This window comes from Watersipora subatra, chromosome 1, assembly GCF_963576615.1.
Source record: "Watersipora subatra chromosome 1, tzWatSuba1.1, whole genome shotgun sequence".
Lineage (NCBI taxonomy): Eukaryota > Metazoa > Bryozoa > Gymnolaemata > Cheilostomatida > Watersiporidae > Watersipora > Watersipora subatra.
The window spans coordinates 51213970-51233944 of NC_088708.1; the positions used below are offsets into that span (position 1 = coordinate 51213970).

Consider the following 19975-nt stretch of genomic DNA (forward strand, 5'->3'; position numbering starts at 1 on the left):
CGAGTGCAGCAGGAACAAACCCGTCGCCGGGCCCACACGAACCTCAAGTGAATGTGAATGAAATACCCAATGCAGCTTCCACGCTATGGATCATCTAACATCAACACAAGTGTTCATCTAATGTCCTTTGTACACACTTGACGAGGATGTTTTCAATAGCACGGTAAGCATGCACCATTCCTTGCTTTTTGTGCTACAGCATGTACTTATTCAATTCAATAAGTTGCATGCGGTCTCTGTTCATGCCAGTTTTTGAATATTCACTCATGAATTTTAATGCTATCAGAAGTACAGATTGGACAACCATTTTGTGAACAGCATTTATTCCCTTACAAAATATACAAGGCATGTGCAACATTAGGCAGCAACCTCTCTATCCTTCTTCACGGGACCCATAAATGCTTTCTTTTCCTCAGCAGTCTGGAAACGACCATGACCAAACTTGCTGCTGGTATCAATAAATTTGAGCTTGATTTCTTCTGAAGCAACACGCTTCGTCTGAACCATCAATGACTGTAATAAATAGCCGCACGTGAAAAGAACTAGGCTACTCAAAAGTAAATTGAACTGTACAAAAAGTAAAGAGATGCAACAAATTGAAAATTACCTTTCGCAAAGTAAGAACTCTTTTCTTTGGGCCAACCACACAGCCTTTAACCATAACAAAATCATTTCGGACCTCCCCATAGTGTGGGAATCCACCCATGGGTGTGATGGATTTGTCAGTAATATCATATTCGGTAGAGGCATTGTTCTTTACCACTTTTCCATCCTTGGTATGAATACCTGAAATAAGAAACCTTAACATTATAGCTACTCGACAAAAAGATAAATGAACACCCAACAATACAAACAGCAGTTCAGGAAAGATATGTTGGTTTCATTAACAATCAATCGGTAATTCCATATAACATCATCACTTTCTAGGAAAACCAAATCGAAACTAAAAATGGAAAGCTACCTGTGCCAATTCTGTAGACTTTCTTGTTGACCTCAGTACGATGGTGATAACCCTTTTGACCAGCTCTTGGGACACCAAACCCAACACGAGCAGGATGCCACGCTCCAATGCAAGCAACTTTCCTCAAGCCTTTATGCGTCTTGCGTGGCAACTTCTTGACATGCCATCGAGAAATGACACCCTTGAAGCCCTTGCCCTTTGTCACACCAATGACATCCATCATCTCATCTTGAGCAAACACATTCGAAACTGGAACTTGCTTCTCCAGTTGTTGTTTGGCCCAGTTGACTTTGTCAGCCACGGTTCCACCATTTACTTGGATCTCCATCAAATGGGCCTTCTTTTGACGTTGGTTCATCAGTTTAGTCTGCATATCATCACACAATGTATTACCGTACCATCTGACAACAATTTCATAAGCAATTAACAATTAAGGCTGCCTCATCTCGAGGTGATTTCATTAATATCATATAATACATGCAATAAATAATCACAGGCAATATACCTAAAAAAGGAGACTGCAGAAACTTAATCAAGAATTAATACCTGTGTGTGACAGAGAACTCTGATAACTTTGCAGTACTTGATCAGCTTGTTAAAGTCACGTTCAATGACCTTTTTCCCATCAGTGTCTTGCCACTTCTTTGCATACTTAGTGAATGCCTTCTTTTTGCACTGGTACCTAAGCAAAGAACACAGGTGACCTCATCACATTCAAGTACTCACTGTTGTGAGCAGCGAAGTGAGCGGAGGGTGTCCTGGTAAAAGGATGGGGCTCACCGCACAGCGGCGCATCAAATTGATGCAGCCACTGGTAACGGGAGGAGCCCTTAACAGAAGCCTGCGGCAATTGGCACTGCTGAAAAGCAAATAGCATAGCGAATAAATCGATGCAAAGCAAGTTGGCAGTGATGTAGACAAGTAAAATACATTGCATCCATGCTTACTTACCAGTTCTTATAAAACCGACGTCGACACTCCTCACTGATATGCTCAGCCCAAATTGTGCCAAGTGTACGGAGGCCACGGGGTGTTTCTATGTAACCTGTCACGCCGACGACTACCAACGGTGGTGTCTCAATGATGGTGACAGCTTCCACCACTTCTTTTTTATTGACCTCTGAAAGTAAAAGTTGACACGCATGTAACATGGCAACAATATGCAAAGTAAAACACGAAATTATTTACATCAATAAAGCAAAACTAAAATTGACCTCAATCACTTCAGCACTTACTAGAGCCAGGCTTGTTGACTTCTCGTACAATATGGGTCATGCCAGCTTTATATCCCAAAAAAGCTGTAAGGTGCACTGGTTTCTTGGGGTCATCCTTTGGAAAGGATTTGCACTTTCCTCTGTGGCGTTTACTTCTTTTCTTAGGCATAAACCCAAGATTGCCATGACGAGGAGCCGAGAACTTACGGTGGGACTGAAACAAAAAATGACCGATAAAACGACACAAATAGAAAACCGAGATAATCGAGTCCCACTGATAAAATATGGAATGATGATCATTACCGAATTGAAATAAAAATTATATAGGCTACCTAAACGGATGATTTCGCAACAGTAAATAAAAAGCCGATTACTTATCTGGAGCGCATATGACTTACCATGTCGCTAGCCGAGTGAAAAAGGAAGCTCGAGTTGGCGGATTAGTTGTACTGCTAGTGCACAGCACCTTTAACATATAATATTGTTTTTAATAAATACATTTGTTAAACAACAACGTATTTTTTAACGTGAATAGTTTAAAAATTTAATATTAATTTTGACACTACTATTTAATAATAATAATAATTACTAGTATTGAGATTGTATAGCCACGCCTATCAAAAACTCCAAAAATCTTAGAAATCCTAATTTGTAGTTATAATAACTGCCTCGAAGCTTCTAAAATGCCTTCACAAGAGCCTTGGTTTCATAGGTGGTCTGAAAATCTTGCTAATGCTTTTATTGCTTCTATGCAATGGCCGGGAGATAAACTAAGAGGTTAGTTAAACATTTTTGTTTTGCTTGTAAATTTTCTAATACGTTGCCTGTTTGCCGGTGTTGCGTCCGCTGCATTGTTTTATTCATTTTGATGTCATACAAAACATTTATTTCATAAAAAGGAAAATCAATATTCTGCATTAGTTTGAATATTTGTGATACAAGTTTTTTTCAACAAACAACATTGACATGCCAATTGTAAAAGTCTTATTTTGGGTACAGTGTTGGTATGCTACTGGAACAGGATTGTCCAAAATTGGATTAGTCAAAAAGGTTTACTTCAAACAGCCTTATTATTTATTTAAAGTTTTTCATGTTTCACTCCCAGGGTTGATACTCTGAAAGAAACACCCACCTGGCTAGGCCCAGACCTGGATATTGTCCCCCAATCACCTGGTTGGTCAATTTGAAATACACCCCCTAAACACCGGGAGTTCTCTCGAGACGCCCAGGTTCCACGTCCTACTAAACATCCATTATGATTCAAAAGCTATAAAAATAACTTCCACTAGGAAATCATAAATCAGCCTGCTGGTGAATTTAGCTTGTTTTTGTCCTCAAAATCACCATCGAACAGTGTGAAGAAAGCTATGAAAAACATGGGCCCTTTCATCCGCTTGGCTGTGGAAACCCTCTCTCCTCCCCGTAAAGTAGCAAATTCACTAACAGTGTCCCATGGTCTGAAAACCACACCTAAAACGTGATTTTGGGCCGAGCCTAAGGGGCCTTTTTGGGGGAGTATCAACCCTGGGGTTTTACTGATCTAATTTGAAATTACTAAAACACTTTGAGACCATTACAAAAAGTAATTTTAGTGCAATGCTATATCCTAGCAAAGTTAAGAGTAATGTTGTCGTAAGACACTGTAGGCCTAGTAGATGTATTATAAACAATAGCATGATCTGCTGTATTGTTATAACATGAGAACTGACTAGTCTAAATGAGTGTTCTCATCATATGCTCACAATTCTTTGGGTGTCTCATATAGGCCTGTCCATGTTCCTTTGTGACCTCGCGTAACCAAGGTCTCTTTGGCACTCTTTTAGTATGTCCAGATAATAAGTGTTGGTCACATGATTATGAAGTGGCAATAATACATAACAATATGCCATCCTTCCCTTTTTATGAAAGTGGTCGCAACCTTACCATTGTTATAATGTTTTGCTATATATTTGTTTACGATACGGATAGGCAATAATCTAATTTACTGTTTGAAACTTGTCAAACCCGGTGGGCAGGGTCCTATGGCTAATTCAGACGCCGCATCTGAGAACAGGTGTAGGGGGTACCATGTTACCCTTAGCTGGTAGCTCAGTTGAGGGTAGTCAACTAGACTTACTAGACTACTAGACTAACTAGACTTACGCAGCTTGGTTTAATTGTAACACCAATGCCTTGGCAAAACTCAGGAGCAGTATACTGTTGTGGGCAATGGTGTCTAGCTTGAACATCACTTATTGTGTGATGTCATCATGAAGGGTAGTGTACTTTTTGTATTACAAATTTTCTTTACCTTTCGTGTTGACCATTCCCATAGACGATTCCCATAGTTCATGAACGATTCATTGGTCTTGCTGCCAATGTACTGATTTTTTGTGTGATTGCAACCAACACTTTGTGTCACTAAGTTTGTCCAAAAGCAGGACATTTGCTTTTTAATTGATCATAACCACAAAACATGCAATTGTTTATTTTCATGAGAGCTGGTATAGTGGGGTTTTCTTGCTGACAACAGTAACTAAATCATTACTCACAGTTTGGTTCTCCTTTTAATTCTTGGTCACTTCAAACAAGGACAAAGAATTGTCATATCACGTAACACTCCAAATTCACGCATGTCAGCTTGAACTTTTAGTCTCTTCACAAAGATATCATTGATTTTTCTCTCCATCTCAGTCTCTCACCAAAATACATACCAATCGAATAAGACATTTCTTTGATTGAAACACTCATGAAATGTTTTCTGGTACATTGAGCAACCACTCCATGTCTTCTTCATTTTCAAACTTCAACTGTTTTAAGATTTTAAGTGTTCTTACCAATACGGTGCCATAAAATGGCTATTTTCTTCATATAGGGTTGTTAGCTGGGAAGGGGTAATTACCAGTCTCATCAGCAGCCTTGATGCCTGAGGTAATAAAGAAGAAAATCCAACAATGTTCAGCTCTATTCTCATCAAAGCTGTTGGGAAGGTGCAAGCACATAAGCATCTGTGTCAAGGCTCAAAGTTACAAAAGTCAAGGCACAAACACCGCAAACGCACGCACACCATAGTTCACAGCAAATCAACGTCTAGTCACTCATTTAAGTACCACAAGTAACACCAAAATCTAGTCCAAACATTCTCCAAATTAAAAAAATGTTAAAAAACAGCAAGCTCCACCAATGATTTTCATGGTTCACAACTAACCATCTGCCACCGTGTAGTAATTGTGGTAAAATTACCTGCATAATCTGTGGTTTCAATGTAACCTGAAGGCTGATCAGCCTAAAGGAGCACACTCATGGTTGAGGTAGAAGTTTGTAAAATAAACTTTGGATGATCAGCTCGGCTCTGGTTTCTCCTGACTTTGCGTTCTGTTATTGTCTCCTGTTAATAATTATTGGTCACATGACTATCATATGACAATAATACATAACAATACGACAACCACTTCATAACGTTGTAAAATTGAGGGTCCCATAATGAAAATCTAATTACCAGTAATTCAATTTCCACTACCGAAATAGTATAATGTTAATTGTAAACCTAGTATGTATTGAAGAGAAAGCTCCATCGATGTTTTTTTTGGATAGAAATCTGCAGCCTTAATCGAATTTGTACAATTGTCACGGATAGTACGTGATTTCCTATATTCTTTCTCATGTGCTGTGTTAATAATTTTCAATTTTCCATTGTGCCATAATCTGTCCAAACATGGGTCAGAACTAACCTACAACTATTAGGATAATATTGACAAACTTATTAGTGGTCTCGTTATGGAAGGCGTTTTATAGAACAGTTATATAATGTTGTGTAAAGTTTTATAGCCAAATTTTGAACATCCTTAAAAAAACTTTAAAATTCCAATTTTACACCAATGATAGTCTGCCATTATCTAATTCAGTCTTGATGGTAGAGTGGTTGTAAGTATGGTTTTCTGTATTTAGATCTCACGGCACCGTTCCGAGAAAAGAATAAAACAGTTTATTATCACAGAAAGCTGAAGAGGGTCACGCCCATAGAGGACTGTCATGAAGATGACGCTCTTTGTATTTATGAAGCTGAACGACAGTTCACAAGAGATAGGTAGCTTGTTATTGGATATTTGTTATCAACATCCTCTGCAAAGTGTCTCTGGTTATCGATTAGACAATTACTAATGTACTAAATACAAGCTGTCTAGTGGTGGTAAAATCTACTAAAATAAGAGGATAAAGGTTAGAAAAAAATGCATCACGCATGGATACTCCGCTTAGCAGCCAGGCACACTATCAACTGCCCCTCAACCATCTTGCTGCATTTTGGAATAATTGTGCACATACTTATTATCCCAGACAAACTCTCATGTAGCATGGGACTGCCAGGGTACTAGCTGGTAATAATAATAACAATCATCATTCTTGTTCAACTGATTTATACTTACAACACAGCTAATACAGAATCAAAACATGACTTCAGCTGTTTTAAGTTGTTAATGTGGTTTATAATTTGAAATGTCGAATAGTTGGCTGGCGTTTTGTTTCTTTTCATCTGGAATGTTGCTGTTTTACACTTTTAATCTTGCTGGCTAATTAATAAACATGCTAGTCCGGTATTTCCCTATGATAGCGAAAGTAAACATATGTCTATATTGCACCTCAACTTTTCAGTTAATTTTGGAGATGAATATTCATAGCCTTTTTCTTAAAAATTTTATTAGATTTTCAACTATTCCTTTTATTAGGATGCTTTTTAAGGAAAAAAATTAGTTTTGCTTGCTTAGTTTCACGTGTTTTTACATCGTGTATAACTGAGGTATAGCTAAATCGGCTATCAAAATTATCAACAATTTCAATGCTTGACAGCAAAGTTATGTTCCTAAGTTTGCTAAAGAGTTAATTTTTTATTTTTATCTGATGAGTCAGTGTTCATAAGTAAACAATAGAGTTTTGTACCAACAGCTAACTAGTAGTGTCTGTTGCAACAACGAATTTAGGTAGGAGTAAGGCAAGTAGGAGTTACAGTCAATTGCCATTCTGGTAGGTCCAGTATAACATTCAGTAATTGACTTATAGTATTGCTCTGGTTTTGCTTTGACATATGATGCGTCAAACCACAGTTATCATTTTATTATATATGTATTTTGATGAAGGATGGTTGATGAGACAATTCTTGGAATACTCCGACAGAGAATGATGGAATGTACATACTATTATCGCCAAGACAGCGCTTTTAAATGTAAAAAGGAAACCCAAGACTTGGAAGTTTCAGAAGCCAATTATTTTGCGAAATGTAAGTACAAATGTTTCAATCATTGCCAAAAGAAATGTAGCCGCTTATTTCCTAGCCTTTTCCAAAACTAATGTGCGGTATTTAGAAATATCGTAACATTGTTACGATATTTATCTAGAAATATCTTAGCCTGTACCAAGAACTATCAGCTCGTCACGCTTGAATATTAGGGAAGATTAGCTTATCTCGTTTTCACTTCCTAAAAACAGAAGACAGTTTAGTAATAATTGTTTGGTGTCAAATGTAAGTCCTATTTGAGCCGGTGAAACATTCTTTGTTTGTATAGAAGTAGAAGTACTGACTTAACAGTAAGCCAGGTAAGACCCTGGATGTCCTTCTTTTTAATCAGATAGCCTGCAGGTTGGTGTTTAAGAGGCTAGTTCTCTGGAACCAGATGGAGTTTTAAAACCAAATATTTTCGTGACTTAAAATGCGTATTCACATGTTTTGGCTGGTTTCATCCAAACTTCACACATACTCGCTTCATGCATTCAACCAGGTCATGGCATGGAGCATGTGTACATGGTGAATGGCATGGAGCATGGGTACATGGTGAAAGGCATGGAGCATGTGTACATGGCGAAAGGCATGGAGCATGTGTACATGATAAAAGGCATGGAGCATGTGTACATGGTGAATGGCATGGAGCATGTGTACGTAAATTTTGGATGAAATCGGCCAGAACATGTGAATACCCAAAGTATTTTTGCAGACTAACAAACAGACAATACAAAAGAAAACTTATTAATAAACTGTAGATATTGCAAAATTAATCAGAATTTCACAAACCATACGATTTATCATCCTTTTTGAAATTGTTAAAAAATATGCAATAGACAAAATCTGATGTTGCCCGAGTGTCAATCTACACCAGTAAGGTAGGTGTATTCTTGAAATAGTAGGAACTTGCGCAGAAGCCAGGCTTTTGGCATTGTTTGACTCAGTAACGTATACTCGCCAATATCTCTAGGATGGAATACCCACATGTTCACCGCATTCTACAGTTGCATTTTACAAACTTAAGATGACATGTCTTTGTGCGCAAGAGTTGGATATGTATCCATCTTGCAGGAGTAAACATATATTGATAGGTATATGATGGTAAATGTTGCACTTCAAGCCGTGGATTACTTACTTGTGAGGTTAAAATTTGTCATGTTCCATATAGGCGTGTGTACTAACGTTGTTTATTGTGTTATTCAAAGTATGAAAACTCACTGTTATTAGTCGTTGGATGTCATTCATAGCAACAGAATACAAATAATAACATGTAATGAATATTGAGAATGTCTCCAAGACTCACATGAGCACAGGTGTCACGTGAGCCCAGGTGTCACGTGAGCACAGGTGTCATGTGAGCACAGGTGTCGTGTGAGCACAGGTGTCATGTGAGCACAGGTGTTGTGTTCTTGTAGGTTGAGCCTCGGCTACAGTGAGACAAGTTCCGTAAAGCTTGTTGATGAAATGTTATATTTTTAGGTAATTCAAACTTACAGAAGTGTTAACCTCCTACAATGGTGTTGATAAATGACTGTAGCTTCACTTTGTAGATGGTGACCTTGGCACAAGGCTACAAGACCCAGTTGATGCATTTAGAAAGCAGCAGCACAGAATGATATGGGAAAGGCGCCACCAAAAGTCTATGATCGATGGTAAACCACTTCCTATTACTGAGAGCTCCGATGACTCTTAGCCACGTACCTGCTCACTCCTGTCAGTTTGTGAATAAGGACACATAAGGACAGGCTTTCTGTCAGGGTGGCTTATAACCCCTGCTCAGGGCCAATTCGTGCAAACTTTCTGAATTATAACTTTTCACTACTTTGAACTGGGATTGGCTGTATTGGTGATCTGGTGTGCTCATCCATCGACATGTGTATTTATCTTTACAGTATGTTTGTAACAGAATAAAATGCTTGGTAGTTTTGATAGAATTTGAGTAATTTATTGGATATGATAGTTATGAGTGACTGATTAAAAAGTTGAGTAGTGTTGGATTCTATCCACAACAAAAATGATTGTCAACCAATGGGTTTGATGAGTTGATAAGCTAGAGAATTAGCCATAAACAGGCTTTGACTGATAGGCTGGTATTATTTGCTAACCCATAGTGAGATTGACGCGTGAAAACAGTTTGATAGGCAACAAATTTGACTGTTTATTAAGTAGAACCATTTCGATCGCGTCCAAACATGCTAAATCGTCGTTTGAAATGAGCTCGAATAACCTTGGGTGACCCCATAGCACCTATCGATGTTTTCCTTCCATTCTTTTGAAGCTCTCGCGTGTCACTCTCGGCGATTATCTGCAATTCAGAAGCAGACATAAAGCGTAAGCAGATATAGATTTGGTACGCCGTGAGAGGCAGATGTTTAGGTGAAGACAGCTTTAAACAGAGAAAGTAAGACCCTTCCCATCACACTATATTTGAAGAAAAAAGTTCTGTTGATATTGTAAAAGGGCATTTGAAAATTGGATCTCACTGTTTTTGGGAAATCTATGGTGTGAGCAATGTGGAATTCTGAGGAGTAATATTATCTGCAAGCATCATCGTAAGGTATAATGAATAAGGATTATGAGAAATGCTTTCAAACAAGACACAGAAACACATCCGTTGCCATAAATAGAACCAGAGAAATGTTAACAATTAATTGCTCTATCAGCAGATTTCATCCAAATTACTGAAGAGCAAGGGCTTGACTAATATGAATGCCCGGCATATATAATTAACATCTACATTACGATCTGTATATTCCCAATGGGGTTATCTCATTTTTGCTGTGAGAGAACACAATTCCAAATTTGGTCCCAACTATCAAGCTGACCTTTTTAATAAATGACCTAAATACCACTTCCACATTGTCATCTTGAGAAGCCGCTGAGCACTCCTCAAAACTGCACCCTGGGTATTTCAAGACACACTTTTCCGCCTCTTTGCTGCCAACCTTTCTGTAACAACCAGAAATACAGGCATTTTGTCTCGATGGTGCCATCAAGGCCACTAAACCTAGTTATTTGCCCTCATAACGCTCATGATTAAAGTCACTTTGATGGTAAGATCTCTATTATTTAGTAGTCATATAAGTGTTTGCTTTAGCTGAGTTGACATGTTATGGAATATGGTTTGACTTCATAAATGGATTTATTAAGTTCCTAGCAATCGCATAAACTATAGTTTGTTATACAACTATCATTATTAGCAAAAATTTTACGTAGTGCTCGATTATGTTGTCTCGATTTCGTACTCTCAATTACGTCATCTCGCAATCTCCGTCACCCAGTCTCCGTCACGCAGTCTCTATTCTCTATTACCATCGCGTAGTCTCCATCGCGTGAGCTCATTCGTGTCGCTCTATTACGTACGCTCTATTACGTACTCTCTATTACGTACTCTCTATTACGTACTCTCTATTACGTACTCTCTATTACGTACTCTCTATTACGTACTCTCTATTACGTATTCTCTATTACGTACTCTCTATTACGTACTCTCTATTACGTACTCTCTATTACGTACACTCTATTACGTACGCTTTATTACGTACTCTCTATTACGTACTCTCTATTATGAAGTCTCTAATACGTACTCTTTATTATTTTGATTTAAAAAACTCTATACATTCCATGCTCAATGATTTGCAAACTCCAAAAACACTCAGGCTTGCTACATATACCATTATAGCATACATATATGTACATACATATACAAAGACTTCTTTGATATGTATGTACATGTACAAAGTCTTCTTTGAAGACTTTGATAGTAAGTATCACACTTACTATCAAATCATCTGATACATGGAAAAGGCATCCACTCGAGCCAAAAAGTTGAATTATTGAAGCTTTGATCAACTAGGAAACAGTGTGAAAAAGCTTGTTCGAATGTTAAAGATAATGAAGAATACTCGATAATGGCTTCAATCTTACAGATATAATATCAATTATTTTTGTATGATAATATTAACATGATTTTTATAATAATACATTAATATTAAATGTTAATATAATTAACTTTTTATATTAATGTACTAGTTAATGTTAATTAGTATTAACATTAATTTTATTAATGTTATATATTATCACTTTGGCCTTGGGCTGTATGACAGGAGAATTTCTAGTTATTCTAATTAATATATATTAATCATACATTAATATACATAAGGTATTTATATAATCAATATAAGATTATTCAAATAATATAATGATTCAAATATAATATTAATGCAGCAGTTTAATGCCTTTGCCTGTCATGCATTAGTTGAAGATAAATCACATTCAGACTCACCTCATATGGTTAAGGATCACATTCAGACTCACCTCATATGGTTAAGGTCAATTTTATTACCAATAACTAGTATTGGGGTGTTTAGGGTTGATTTACAATCAAATTTAAAATAGTCCAGCAAATCGAGACAGCAGTTGAAGCTCTCGCTGTCGCTGCAACTGAAGACAACAATAAGTCCATCCACCTCATTTAGCCCTTCTAAACTCGTCACCTTAGTCATCAGCCCCTGTAACAAATGTAACCATAGAGTTGACGTACATAGAGTGCTCATAGAATTGCTTACAGCTCTATTGATTTGTAAGGAAATTAGGCAACTAGCAACATCTACAGTAGATTCCTGGTTGCCCACTGACCATGAACAAAAAATTGTGTGACAGTATTTGCTAGATAAAGTATTATAATAAAAGGAAACTGATGCTTTGAAATATCCATATTGAAGACAATATTGCTTGACTTCTATTCAACTGTGCACTTACACAAAGCCATTTATTGTTGATAAAATGGTCTCCAAATCATAGAGTACAATTCTATATACGGTATATCAGGCCTCAATCTCGGACTGACTCTACTACCGACCTTATCTTCCTCTGAAATTGGAGCTTCCACATATACGACAAAGACAGCAGATGCCTGCCGATATCGACAGATATTAGGGATTCCAAAATATGAGTCATAGCACTTACTAAATATCAATTAATATACAGGAAGCCCATTTAAAACACTTATGATGAATAACTAAAATCCTGGACAGTAGTTATAAAGATTTGCCAAACACAAACGGAGTGTTAGATACATAAATATAGAAAAGAATAGTTCATAATATATAGTAGGCACTATGATAGTATATAGAAGATTATATAAAACTTTATCACCTGAATGCTACACAAACAGGAACGAATTCCTACAGTAGTTATAACTTTTTGTACCAAGCAGCATAGTAGAGAGTGATAAGGTATTTAGTTTTAAGGAAAGTAATAGAGCCAGCTACTACCCGTATAGGCTAAATTTATAACTCATTTTCAAAATATGGTTGGTAACATGACAGATTTCTACCAGTTTCCTAAGAGATGGTGTAATATTCGGAAAGCTGCTTGGTTAAACATTTTCTAGAAATGACTGTTATTGATATACCTACTGAGAGCCTTTATAAAAATAATATACCTTTCAAATTTAATTTAAAAACTTTCTTTTCAAATATAGTGCTTTAGTATGATTAGGTCATGACTGCTTCCTTACTTTTGGTTGCAAAACCTCAAAATTTTTAATCAGACTTCGACAGCCGCCATTTACTGCCATTCTATGACGTTTCTCAAATTACAGTGACACAAACTGATCTCTTAAGAAAAATTTGGATTTCGGTCTAGCATGGCTGCACAAACTGGAAATTAAAAAGAAAGGACATCAATCAATTAAAGATTTTTCCAGCAAACATTTCTTAAGGTGGTCATAAGGTACTTGCACATTCAACTCTGAACAACTGTAAGGAGAAACTTGGATAGAGAAGTAAGCAATGACAGAGAATTGTATTTTTTATTAATCTCCGTTTGCGAGACACAGTCACGGCTAACAAACAGATGGAGGATGAACAGTTAGCTTGAAGCCTTCAGAAAATGTTTAGACTTGGCACAAAAGCGTGACTAAGGGTTTTTTAACTGCCCTGATTAAGAGAGTTGGTCAAGGTCGTTGGATAGTAAGCTACCAATCCCAAAGACAATGAGTCATACAACATCACTCAGAATGTTGAATGCATTTACTTACTGTTGATTGTCATAGTCAATCACATTCAATACTCATTATAGTGTATTAATTATACATATATTTATTTAATATAGTTATATAATATATACAATGTTTATTTGTACATTAATTACAATATTATTAATACTCATTTTTAGTTAATCAATACTGAACATGAGATTTGTGTTCTCCTTTAGTTTGGCTACTCAGTAATAGAGTAATAGATTTGTTTAGTAATAATTCTAACCAAAGTATTATGTTTTCTAGTCTGCCAATATACTTATAATTAAAAAATAAAAATCGCGTACTCAAGACTTCCGCCAGCGACTATTGTGATTTGGAAAGATACCTTGGTGTATTACTTAACTTTTAAATAACCTGCAAACATCTAACAGAAAACACAGGAAGGCTTCAGATGTATCTTAGATAACAGCCGAAAGTGCCAGCGTTTCATTTAAAACTCGTAATCTATTATCATACTATAAAAGCTACATCCATCTAAAAAGCTGATTCGAAAGTTTTGTATCAACTCATAGTGGTTGGTTATTCCAATCACTTAACCAAGTACGTACCTTTCCAATCTTGTCAATGACCTTCAAGTCCAGCTTCTTCTCTTCCACATTTACAGTTCTGCAGTAAGTTTTGTCTGCATCTCCTGCATATTGTGGCAGGAACCGTTTGGCAAGAAATCTCACGACAAGCGCTGCAAATAGTCCACCAGCATTCTAAGATTATTCAACACTGTCAAGCATTTCTGCTGTCTCAAAGAGTCATCAGATTCTCATCTCGACTTTTGTAAACCTTTCTATATGTATACGGCCTATGACAGCATTACAGGGTTTACCCTTCTTACAATATATGAATCTCTTCTATGAATAAATATATATCTTTGTTGTGACAAGCTACCAAGAGTAGAAAATCATGAATTCTTACAGTAGTTTTAACTTTTTGTACCAAACGCCATAATAGAGAGTGATAAGGTATTTAGTTTTAAGGAAAGTAATAGAGCCAACTACTATAAGCTAATTTTAAAACTCGTTTTCAAAATATATTTGGTCACATGAAAGATTTTTACCAGTTTCTTAAGAGATGATGTAATATTCGGCAAGCTGCTTGATTAAGAATCTTTTTAGAAATGACTGTTATTTGATATACCTACTGAGAACCTTTATGAAAATAGTGTCCTTTTCAAAATTAGTTTAAAAACATTTGTTTTTCAAATATAGTGCTGTAGTATGATTAGATCATTATCTCTCTTTCACTTTTGGTTAAAAAACCTCAAAATTTCTAATCAGACATCAACAGTCACCATTTACATTCTAGAAGGTTTCTCAAAATGACAGTGACATAAACTGATCTCTTAAGAAAAATGTGTATTTCAGTTTAGCACTCTGAAGTGAGGCTTGGTGTAGTTATTATAGCTAAGGTTTTCACATTTCTTTGGAATTAGACTGGTATAGCAGATAATGAGAGGTTTTGTGGAAAGCTAGATTTGCTGGATAGCTCTGATGTGAATAATTATGTTGTATCTATGGCATATAAGGATGTTTTAATTGCCAAATGACTTTACGAGTGGAAAACTGTTGGATTTTTGCTCCCTTTGGCTATTTGACTCAGATTACAAAAGTGCATGAGTTACCCGACTTGGCTGTCCGATAGTCGGTAAACAGTTTGTATAGGTGTACATCTGTGCTATTGGAATCATATACTGATCAGTCCAGGTACCTTTAAACTTACGAGACTACTGAGCTCTCTGTATTGGTTTCTAAACAAAAGCATTGTGTTACATAATGATTTATTACATTTAACAAGTTGAGGGATTTAGCGTGAAACCAAAGCTAACACAGTATGAGCAATTTAAGACTACTGCTAAGCTTTGTTAAACTAGGCCATGCGGAAAAAGATGGAGAAAACAGGCTAAGACTTCCTTGTTTGCCTTTACTCCTTTGCTTGAGTCTGACGGCAAATGATCAAATTGACATTGATCACTATCCTTACTGTTATTCCTAGTAACGTGACTAATTGAACCTATTGCTAGACAAGCAAGACAAGAATTTCAACTATGTTTTCTAAGACACATAAAAGTGTGAGAGCATAACTCCTGCGATGATCTGGCCAACTATGCAATGGTAGGTAATTAAGGCATTTGTCTGACTAAACAATTGAGAGATTCAGTTTTCTTTAGCAGAAAATAAAAAATATTTCCAACATGGAACAATAGAATTATAAAAACTGAATCTCATAAACCCTGTAGCCACATGTTTTTTTAAGCAATTGTTTGAGAGTTTGTGTAGCCCAGCTGCGATGGCTTTACATTTAACGCAAAGCCAGCGGGTTGTAACATGTCACGGTTTTATATCTTCGTTTGTTACCTGTTTTGCCAACATTTTCAGTACCGACCACCATGAGGCTGCACGACTGTTTTTCCCCCTCACGTAATGAAGCATTTTTAACCGCTGTTGAATCCTCGGTCAAAGTAGCTGGTATCTGTAGTGATACATTTGTCGGTCGTCTTCGGTTGGACAGCATCCTCACCAGAGCGGACATTTTGGCTCCACTTTGACCAGCTACTTGTCTTAAAGACAGAAAGTAGACAGTAGACCCTAATAATACATCTATTCCTTCTCTATGTAGCTCTATAGACGTTTTAGGCCTCTTATTATGCTCAAATGTTGCTTAGCAACTCATAAACATCTCCTTGACTTTTCCTAAATAACATTTCAACAGCTTATTTCATTTCAACAATTCCTCAAAAAATGTATGCCTTTAATAAGCTAGCGTGCTCAGATGTCAATAGGTTGGCAGCACTTTAAATAATTTGTTTCTGACAGGTTTTTGTATGCTTGCAAAACATGGCATAATATAGCATGCCATAATGTTGCAGCTATGCAAGCATACAAGGGTTGAAGAGCTGACTGACTACTGATCACACTTTGGTCGATGGAAACTACATATTATATAGTTTCCATCGATCAAAACCTTGATGAAGACATACACAGTTGCAGAGAGCAATTTAACGTTAGATGTCATTCCCGCTACCACTGGAAGCCATTTTGGGAATTGAACCCTAGCCGGCTGTTTTCAGGTCATTCAAGACCGCTGGGTCATGGCTTCGCTTCTATACAGGGATCAACACTCCGAACCACGCGTTCATAACTGTACTAAATCAAAGCTTCTAATTACAAAATATCTCTCAGATAGAAACAAAACATGTTTATATAATCCGTCATTGTAAATGTAAGATGATTTGAAGCTCTAATGATGTACTCATGCACTCTCATACTGCTGTTTCAATAGTGCATACATCACCAAAATAAAACAACAACACCTTGCTGCAAATTATATTTCTCTACATATAATAAAACAGATAGAATCCAACCAAACTTTTTTACCAGATGAAAAGTAAAGAGTTCATATTATCAGCATGAATTCTTTTCAGTCTACAATAGATTGAAAGTATTTCAAACTGAAGTGGGTGGTGTGCGAAATAAACCGAACCTTTTGCTGGAAAACAAAAATTATCATTTGCAACATTATTACTCATTGAGAATTTAGTCAATAGCCATAAATTATATATTAAATTAATCTTTATTTTGTCCTGATTTCATAAACCATTTTCGTAAACCAAACAGCTGTAAAATTATGTTGTAAATGATAATGTAGGCTAAATTCTGAACATTTCATTTTTAATGGTTGAAGATAACAATCTGTACAAATAGGATCACACCTTATTTATTTACATTTGCTCATTTCAAGACATACGTTTGAAATCAGAACAAAATGAGGATAAATTTAATACATAATTTAGGACTATTGACTAAATTCACAACAAGTGGCAATATCGTAAATGAGAATTTTGGTTTTCCAACAAAGGGCTCTGGTTTATTTCGAACACCACTGTAGCTCGTAGGCAATTGAAATCTTTTCCGAAATCATACTGACACCCTTTGGAGTTTAATGAGAGATAGTTTAGAAATTACTACTTTGTATATAGGAGCTTCACCAAATGAAGGGACTTTGCACAAATGACGAAGCACTTCCATTGATATAGACACCCGGTTATAAACTGAACACTGTTCCTCATGAGTAGTTAGATGACATGTGACAGCAGGTGGTTGTTCCAATAGACACAAAGGTGATATGTACATTATTAATTTTTGCTCATTTATTGCTCTAGGATGTCAAGATGAGATCACCTATGAGTTAATATTCTTTAGACCAGGAATTGTAGTTGTAAGCCAAAACGGAATAGAGGCATAATGTAACATATATACTGACAAAACTGGTCTTGTTTGAGTGATAGCTTTATCTCCTCCTTTAAGGAAGAAAAGAGACAATTATATGAGCAGCCGGCAGCTTATGAGCAGACTACTAGCCTTAGCCTACTGATAGTACAGTACTAGAAATAAGCACTATAGCCTTATTCAACAATATATGTGTTGAATAAGTGTACCTTAAAATATTATTTATTGTGTAAGACTACAACATACGTTATATATTGTTTCCCACACAATCCTGCATAAACTACGCCCATAATATTTGTATTTATTCCACACATATGACAAACATTGTTGCTATATCGTACAACCAGCATACTTCATCCACCATCATATGTTTCAGTTTATGAACTTTCTGTAACTACAACCTTGAATTCACTATCTCTACTCCTCTGCAATACTATTAGATTACCAACGTTTAAACCACTTTTGTTCAACTCACTCAATAATTCCTGGTTTCTGTTTTCTCATTTTTGTTTTAGAATTTAATGAAAAACATTATTTTGTAGATGATCACTAGTGCCAATACAAAGTTATACATACATGTAGATAACTGCGATAAGAATTTCTAAAATATCTACAGGCTGCTAGTAAGTTATTCCTTTAAGTAGGTGCTTTTGGCTACCAGGTTGACAGCAGCCAGCATTGACCGATACGGTCCTAGACTGCAAAGAACCCAGATGTTTCCATATTCTCTTGTATTGCTATATTATTAACATGAAATTAGTTTTCACTTCACTTCATTCGCTGCCATTGTCTAGCTACTACAAGTGTCACAGCATCCCTATCTACATTTAACAATCCTATTGTTTTTATTATTACTACTATTGTTACCAAACAAATAAAAATACTGTCAAAGATAGTTAATTAATATGAATTGGGAGCCTAGCATTTTATTTACGACTTCTTTATAGTTTTATATTGTATTACTATTGATATATTGTTGCTGATATTAAGCAATCAACAGTTTTCTCTTAAATTGAAAATAACTTAACCGAAATAACAAAGACGCATGTCTAATTCTTGTTTTTATATAGTAAAGTAATTAGAATTTCATCCCCAAAATAAAAATTTTTATTAACAAAGGTAAGTTTGAAGCAAATATACTTGTAATCATTTTTATTTAAATTATTTTATTATTTTATCTAAGTACAACAATAAAGCTTTATAATGTTTCAATTGTAATATAAAGCTATCATTATGTAACCAGGGATGAAACCCTAACCACACTAGACATTCAATATCCCACTAAAAAGGTAATGACAGCAGCCGCTGTGTGATTTTTAGCAAGACGGCTGAAGTTTTTAAGATGTGGCTTATAACATACCTCACTTGAGTTTCTATTTACTTTTGTTTGCGTCGGTGCAGATTTCTATGAAGAGTATATCATGCTGCGCTGTAAATATTCAAGCCTGGTATATGCGAAGCACTAGCCACAACTGCCTATACCTTCTATCCCTCCTGCTACATGATTCCTCCTGGCTCTATCAGCACCCTGACAAGAAATTATGAGTTTGTACAAACAGCCTTATCTAGGCACTTGACTCGAGAGCCGTATACTCTGCTTGAAGCAGACTGCGGTATCGGCATCGCACGACGTTCTCGCTCTTTTATTCTTTGCCGTTCATCGAGTTGTCATGTTCTCTAGTTACGTCAGCGTTATAAATAACTCGCCATGACGATGCTCTCTTTATTTGCAATCGTCGGCTTTGAGTATGATTTACTACCTATACATTATGACAGAAAAAATTAAACTTTCTTAAGTAATTTTATTGCTGCCTTGTTGCAACACGATGATTAGTTGATACTAGTAAAAGTCATGTCATGGTACGTCTGTGTGGGATAAGTCACAGAGTACATATTATGTACGCCAGCGATTTTACGATCTCTAATTGTCTACTTTCAAAATCTCAAATGTAAACAGTAACATACCAGCCTGATTCACTGTGCTTATAATAATTACCAGCAACATATTTGTCTCGAGTTGAAAGAGATTGTCGCAGCTAAGTATCCAACAGCAAACCACATTTTATAGTGATTAAACGTTTCATATAAGCTTCTTTGACATTATCATTCAACTTTTGTCCCATCGTGGTAACTTCACTCTTTTTTGGTGTGAACAGGAATGAAAATGTTAAGTATGAATTCCTTGTCACCATTTGCAGCTCCTCGTTATCAGCTATCACAGAAATTAATCCTTCCGTGTACACATGTGAATCGCGTGAGACCATTGTTTGAATGATTGTACCG

The 19975-nt window shown here is 36.2% G+C and overlaps 4 protein-coding genes across 5 annotated transcripts in view; 2 read left to right on the forward strand and 2 right to left on the reverse strand.

The window, feature by feature from the left end:
- LOC137410522 (lanosterol synthase-like) overlaps positions 1-19975 on the forward strand; it is a 294280-nt gene that overhangs the window by 31622 nt on the left and 242683 nt on the right. The gene's annotated exons all lie outside the window — the stretch shown is intronic.
- Positions 307-2608, reverse strand: LOC137385446 (large ribosomal subunit protein uL3-like). Its single transcript, XM_068071909.1, has 7 exons — positions 2574-2608; positions 2197-2389; positions 1913-2081; positions 1508-1643; positions 962-1328; positions 608-786; positions 307-513 (listed from the first exon to the last, which is right to left on the reverse strand). Exons 1-7 carry the CDS (start codon positions 2574-2576, stop codon positions 358-360), a joined length of 1203 nt encoding a protein of 400 aa, XP_067928010.1. The 5' UTR covers positions 2577-2608; the 3' UTR covers positions 307-357.
- LOC137406211 (NADH dehydrogenase [ubiquinone] 1 beta subcomplex subunit 10-like) lies at positions 2788-9309 on the forward strand. Its single transcript, XM_068092751.1, has 4 exons — positions 2788-2952; positions 6103-6241; positions 7287-7426; positions 8977-9309. The coding sequence occupies exons 1-4, from the start codon at positions 2859-2861 to the stop codon at positions 9117-9119; spliced, it is 516 nt and encodes a 171-aa protein (XP_067948852.1). The 5' UTR covers positions 2788-2858; the 3' UTR covers positions 9120-9309.
- On the reverse strand, positions 9503-19155 carry LOC137406194 (ras-related and estrogen-regulated growth inhibitor-like protein). 2 transcript variants are annotated; one of them, XM_068092740.1, is made up of 6 exons: positions 19058-19155; positions 15821-16023; positions 14021-14151; positions 11744-11937; positions 10252-10375; positions 9503-9731 (listed from the first exon to the last, which is right to left on the reverse strand). In XM_068092740.1, the coding sequence occupies exons 2-6, from the start codon at positions 15993-15995 to the stop codon at positions 9588-9590; spliced, it is 768 nt and encodes a 255-aa protein (XP_067948841.1). In that variant the 5' UTR covers positions 15996-16023; positions 19058-19155; the 3' UTR covers positions 9503-9587. The 2 variants fall into 2 exon arrangements, with proteins under 2 accessions (XP_067948841.1, XP_067948833.1); XM_068092732.1 differs by having other exon boundaries at positions 19053-19152.

Excerpts from the sequence above, each read along its gene's own strand:
- LOC137406194 (XM_068092740.1), bottom strand. The coding sequence starts at position 15,995 with ATGTCCGCTCTGGTGAGGATGCTGTCCAACCGAAGACGACCGACAAAT. Across the intron at positions 14,152-15,820 it reads TGAAAATGTTGGCAAAACAG|CGCTTGTCGTGAGATTTCTT; the intron begins GTAACAAACGAA and ends GACTATTTGCAG. Across the intron at positions 11,938-14,020 it reads TCATTGACAAGATTGGAAAG|GGGCTGATGACTAAGGTGAC; the intron begins GTACGTACTTGG and ends CATTTGTTACAG.
- LOC137406211 (XM_068092751.1), top strand. The coding sequence starts at position 2,859 with ATGCCTTCACAAGAGCCTTGGTTTCATAGGTGGTCTGAAAATCTTGCT. Across the intron at positions 2,953-6,102 it reads GCCGGGAGATAAACTAAGAG|ATCTCACGGCACCGTTCCGA; the intron begins GTTAGTTAAACA and ends TTCTGTATTTAG. Across the intron at positions 6,242-7,286 it reads CGACAGTTCACAAGAGATAG|GATGGTTGATGAGACAATTC; the intron begins GTAGCTTGTTAT and ends ATTTTGATGAAG.
- LOC137385446 (XM_068071909.1), bottom strand. Across the intron at positions 2,082-2,196 it reads AGTCAACAAGCCTGGCTCTA|AGGTCAATAAAAAAGAAGTG; the intron begins GTAAGTGCTGAA and ends TTTTACTTTCAG. Across the intron at positions 514-607 it reads GAGTTCTTACTTTGCGAAAG|TCATTGATGGTTCAGACGAA; the intron begins GTAATTTTCAAT and ends TATTTATTACAG.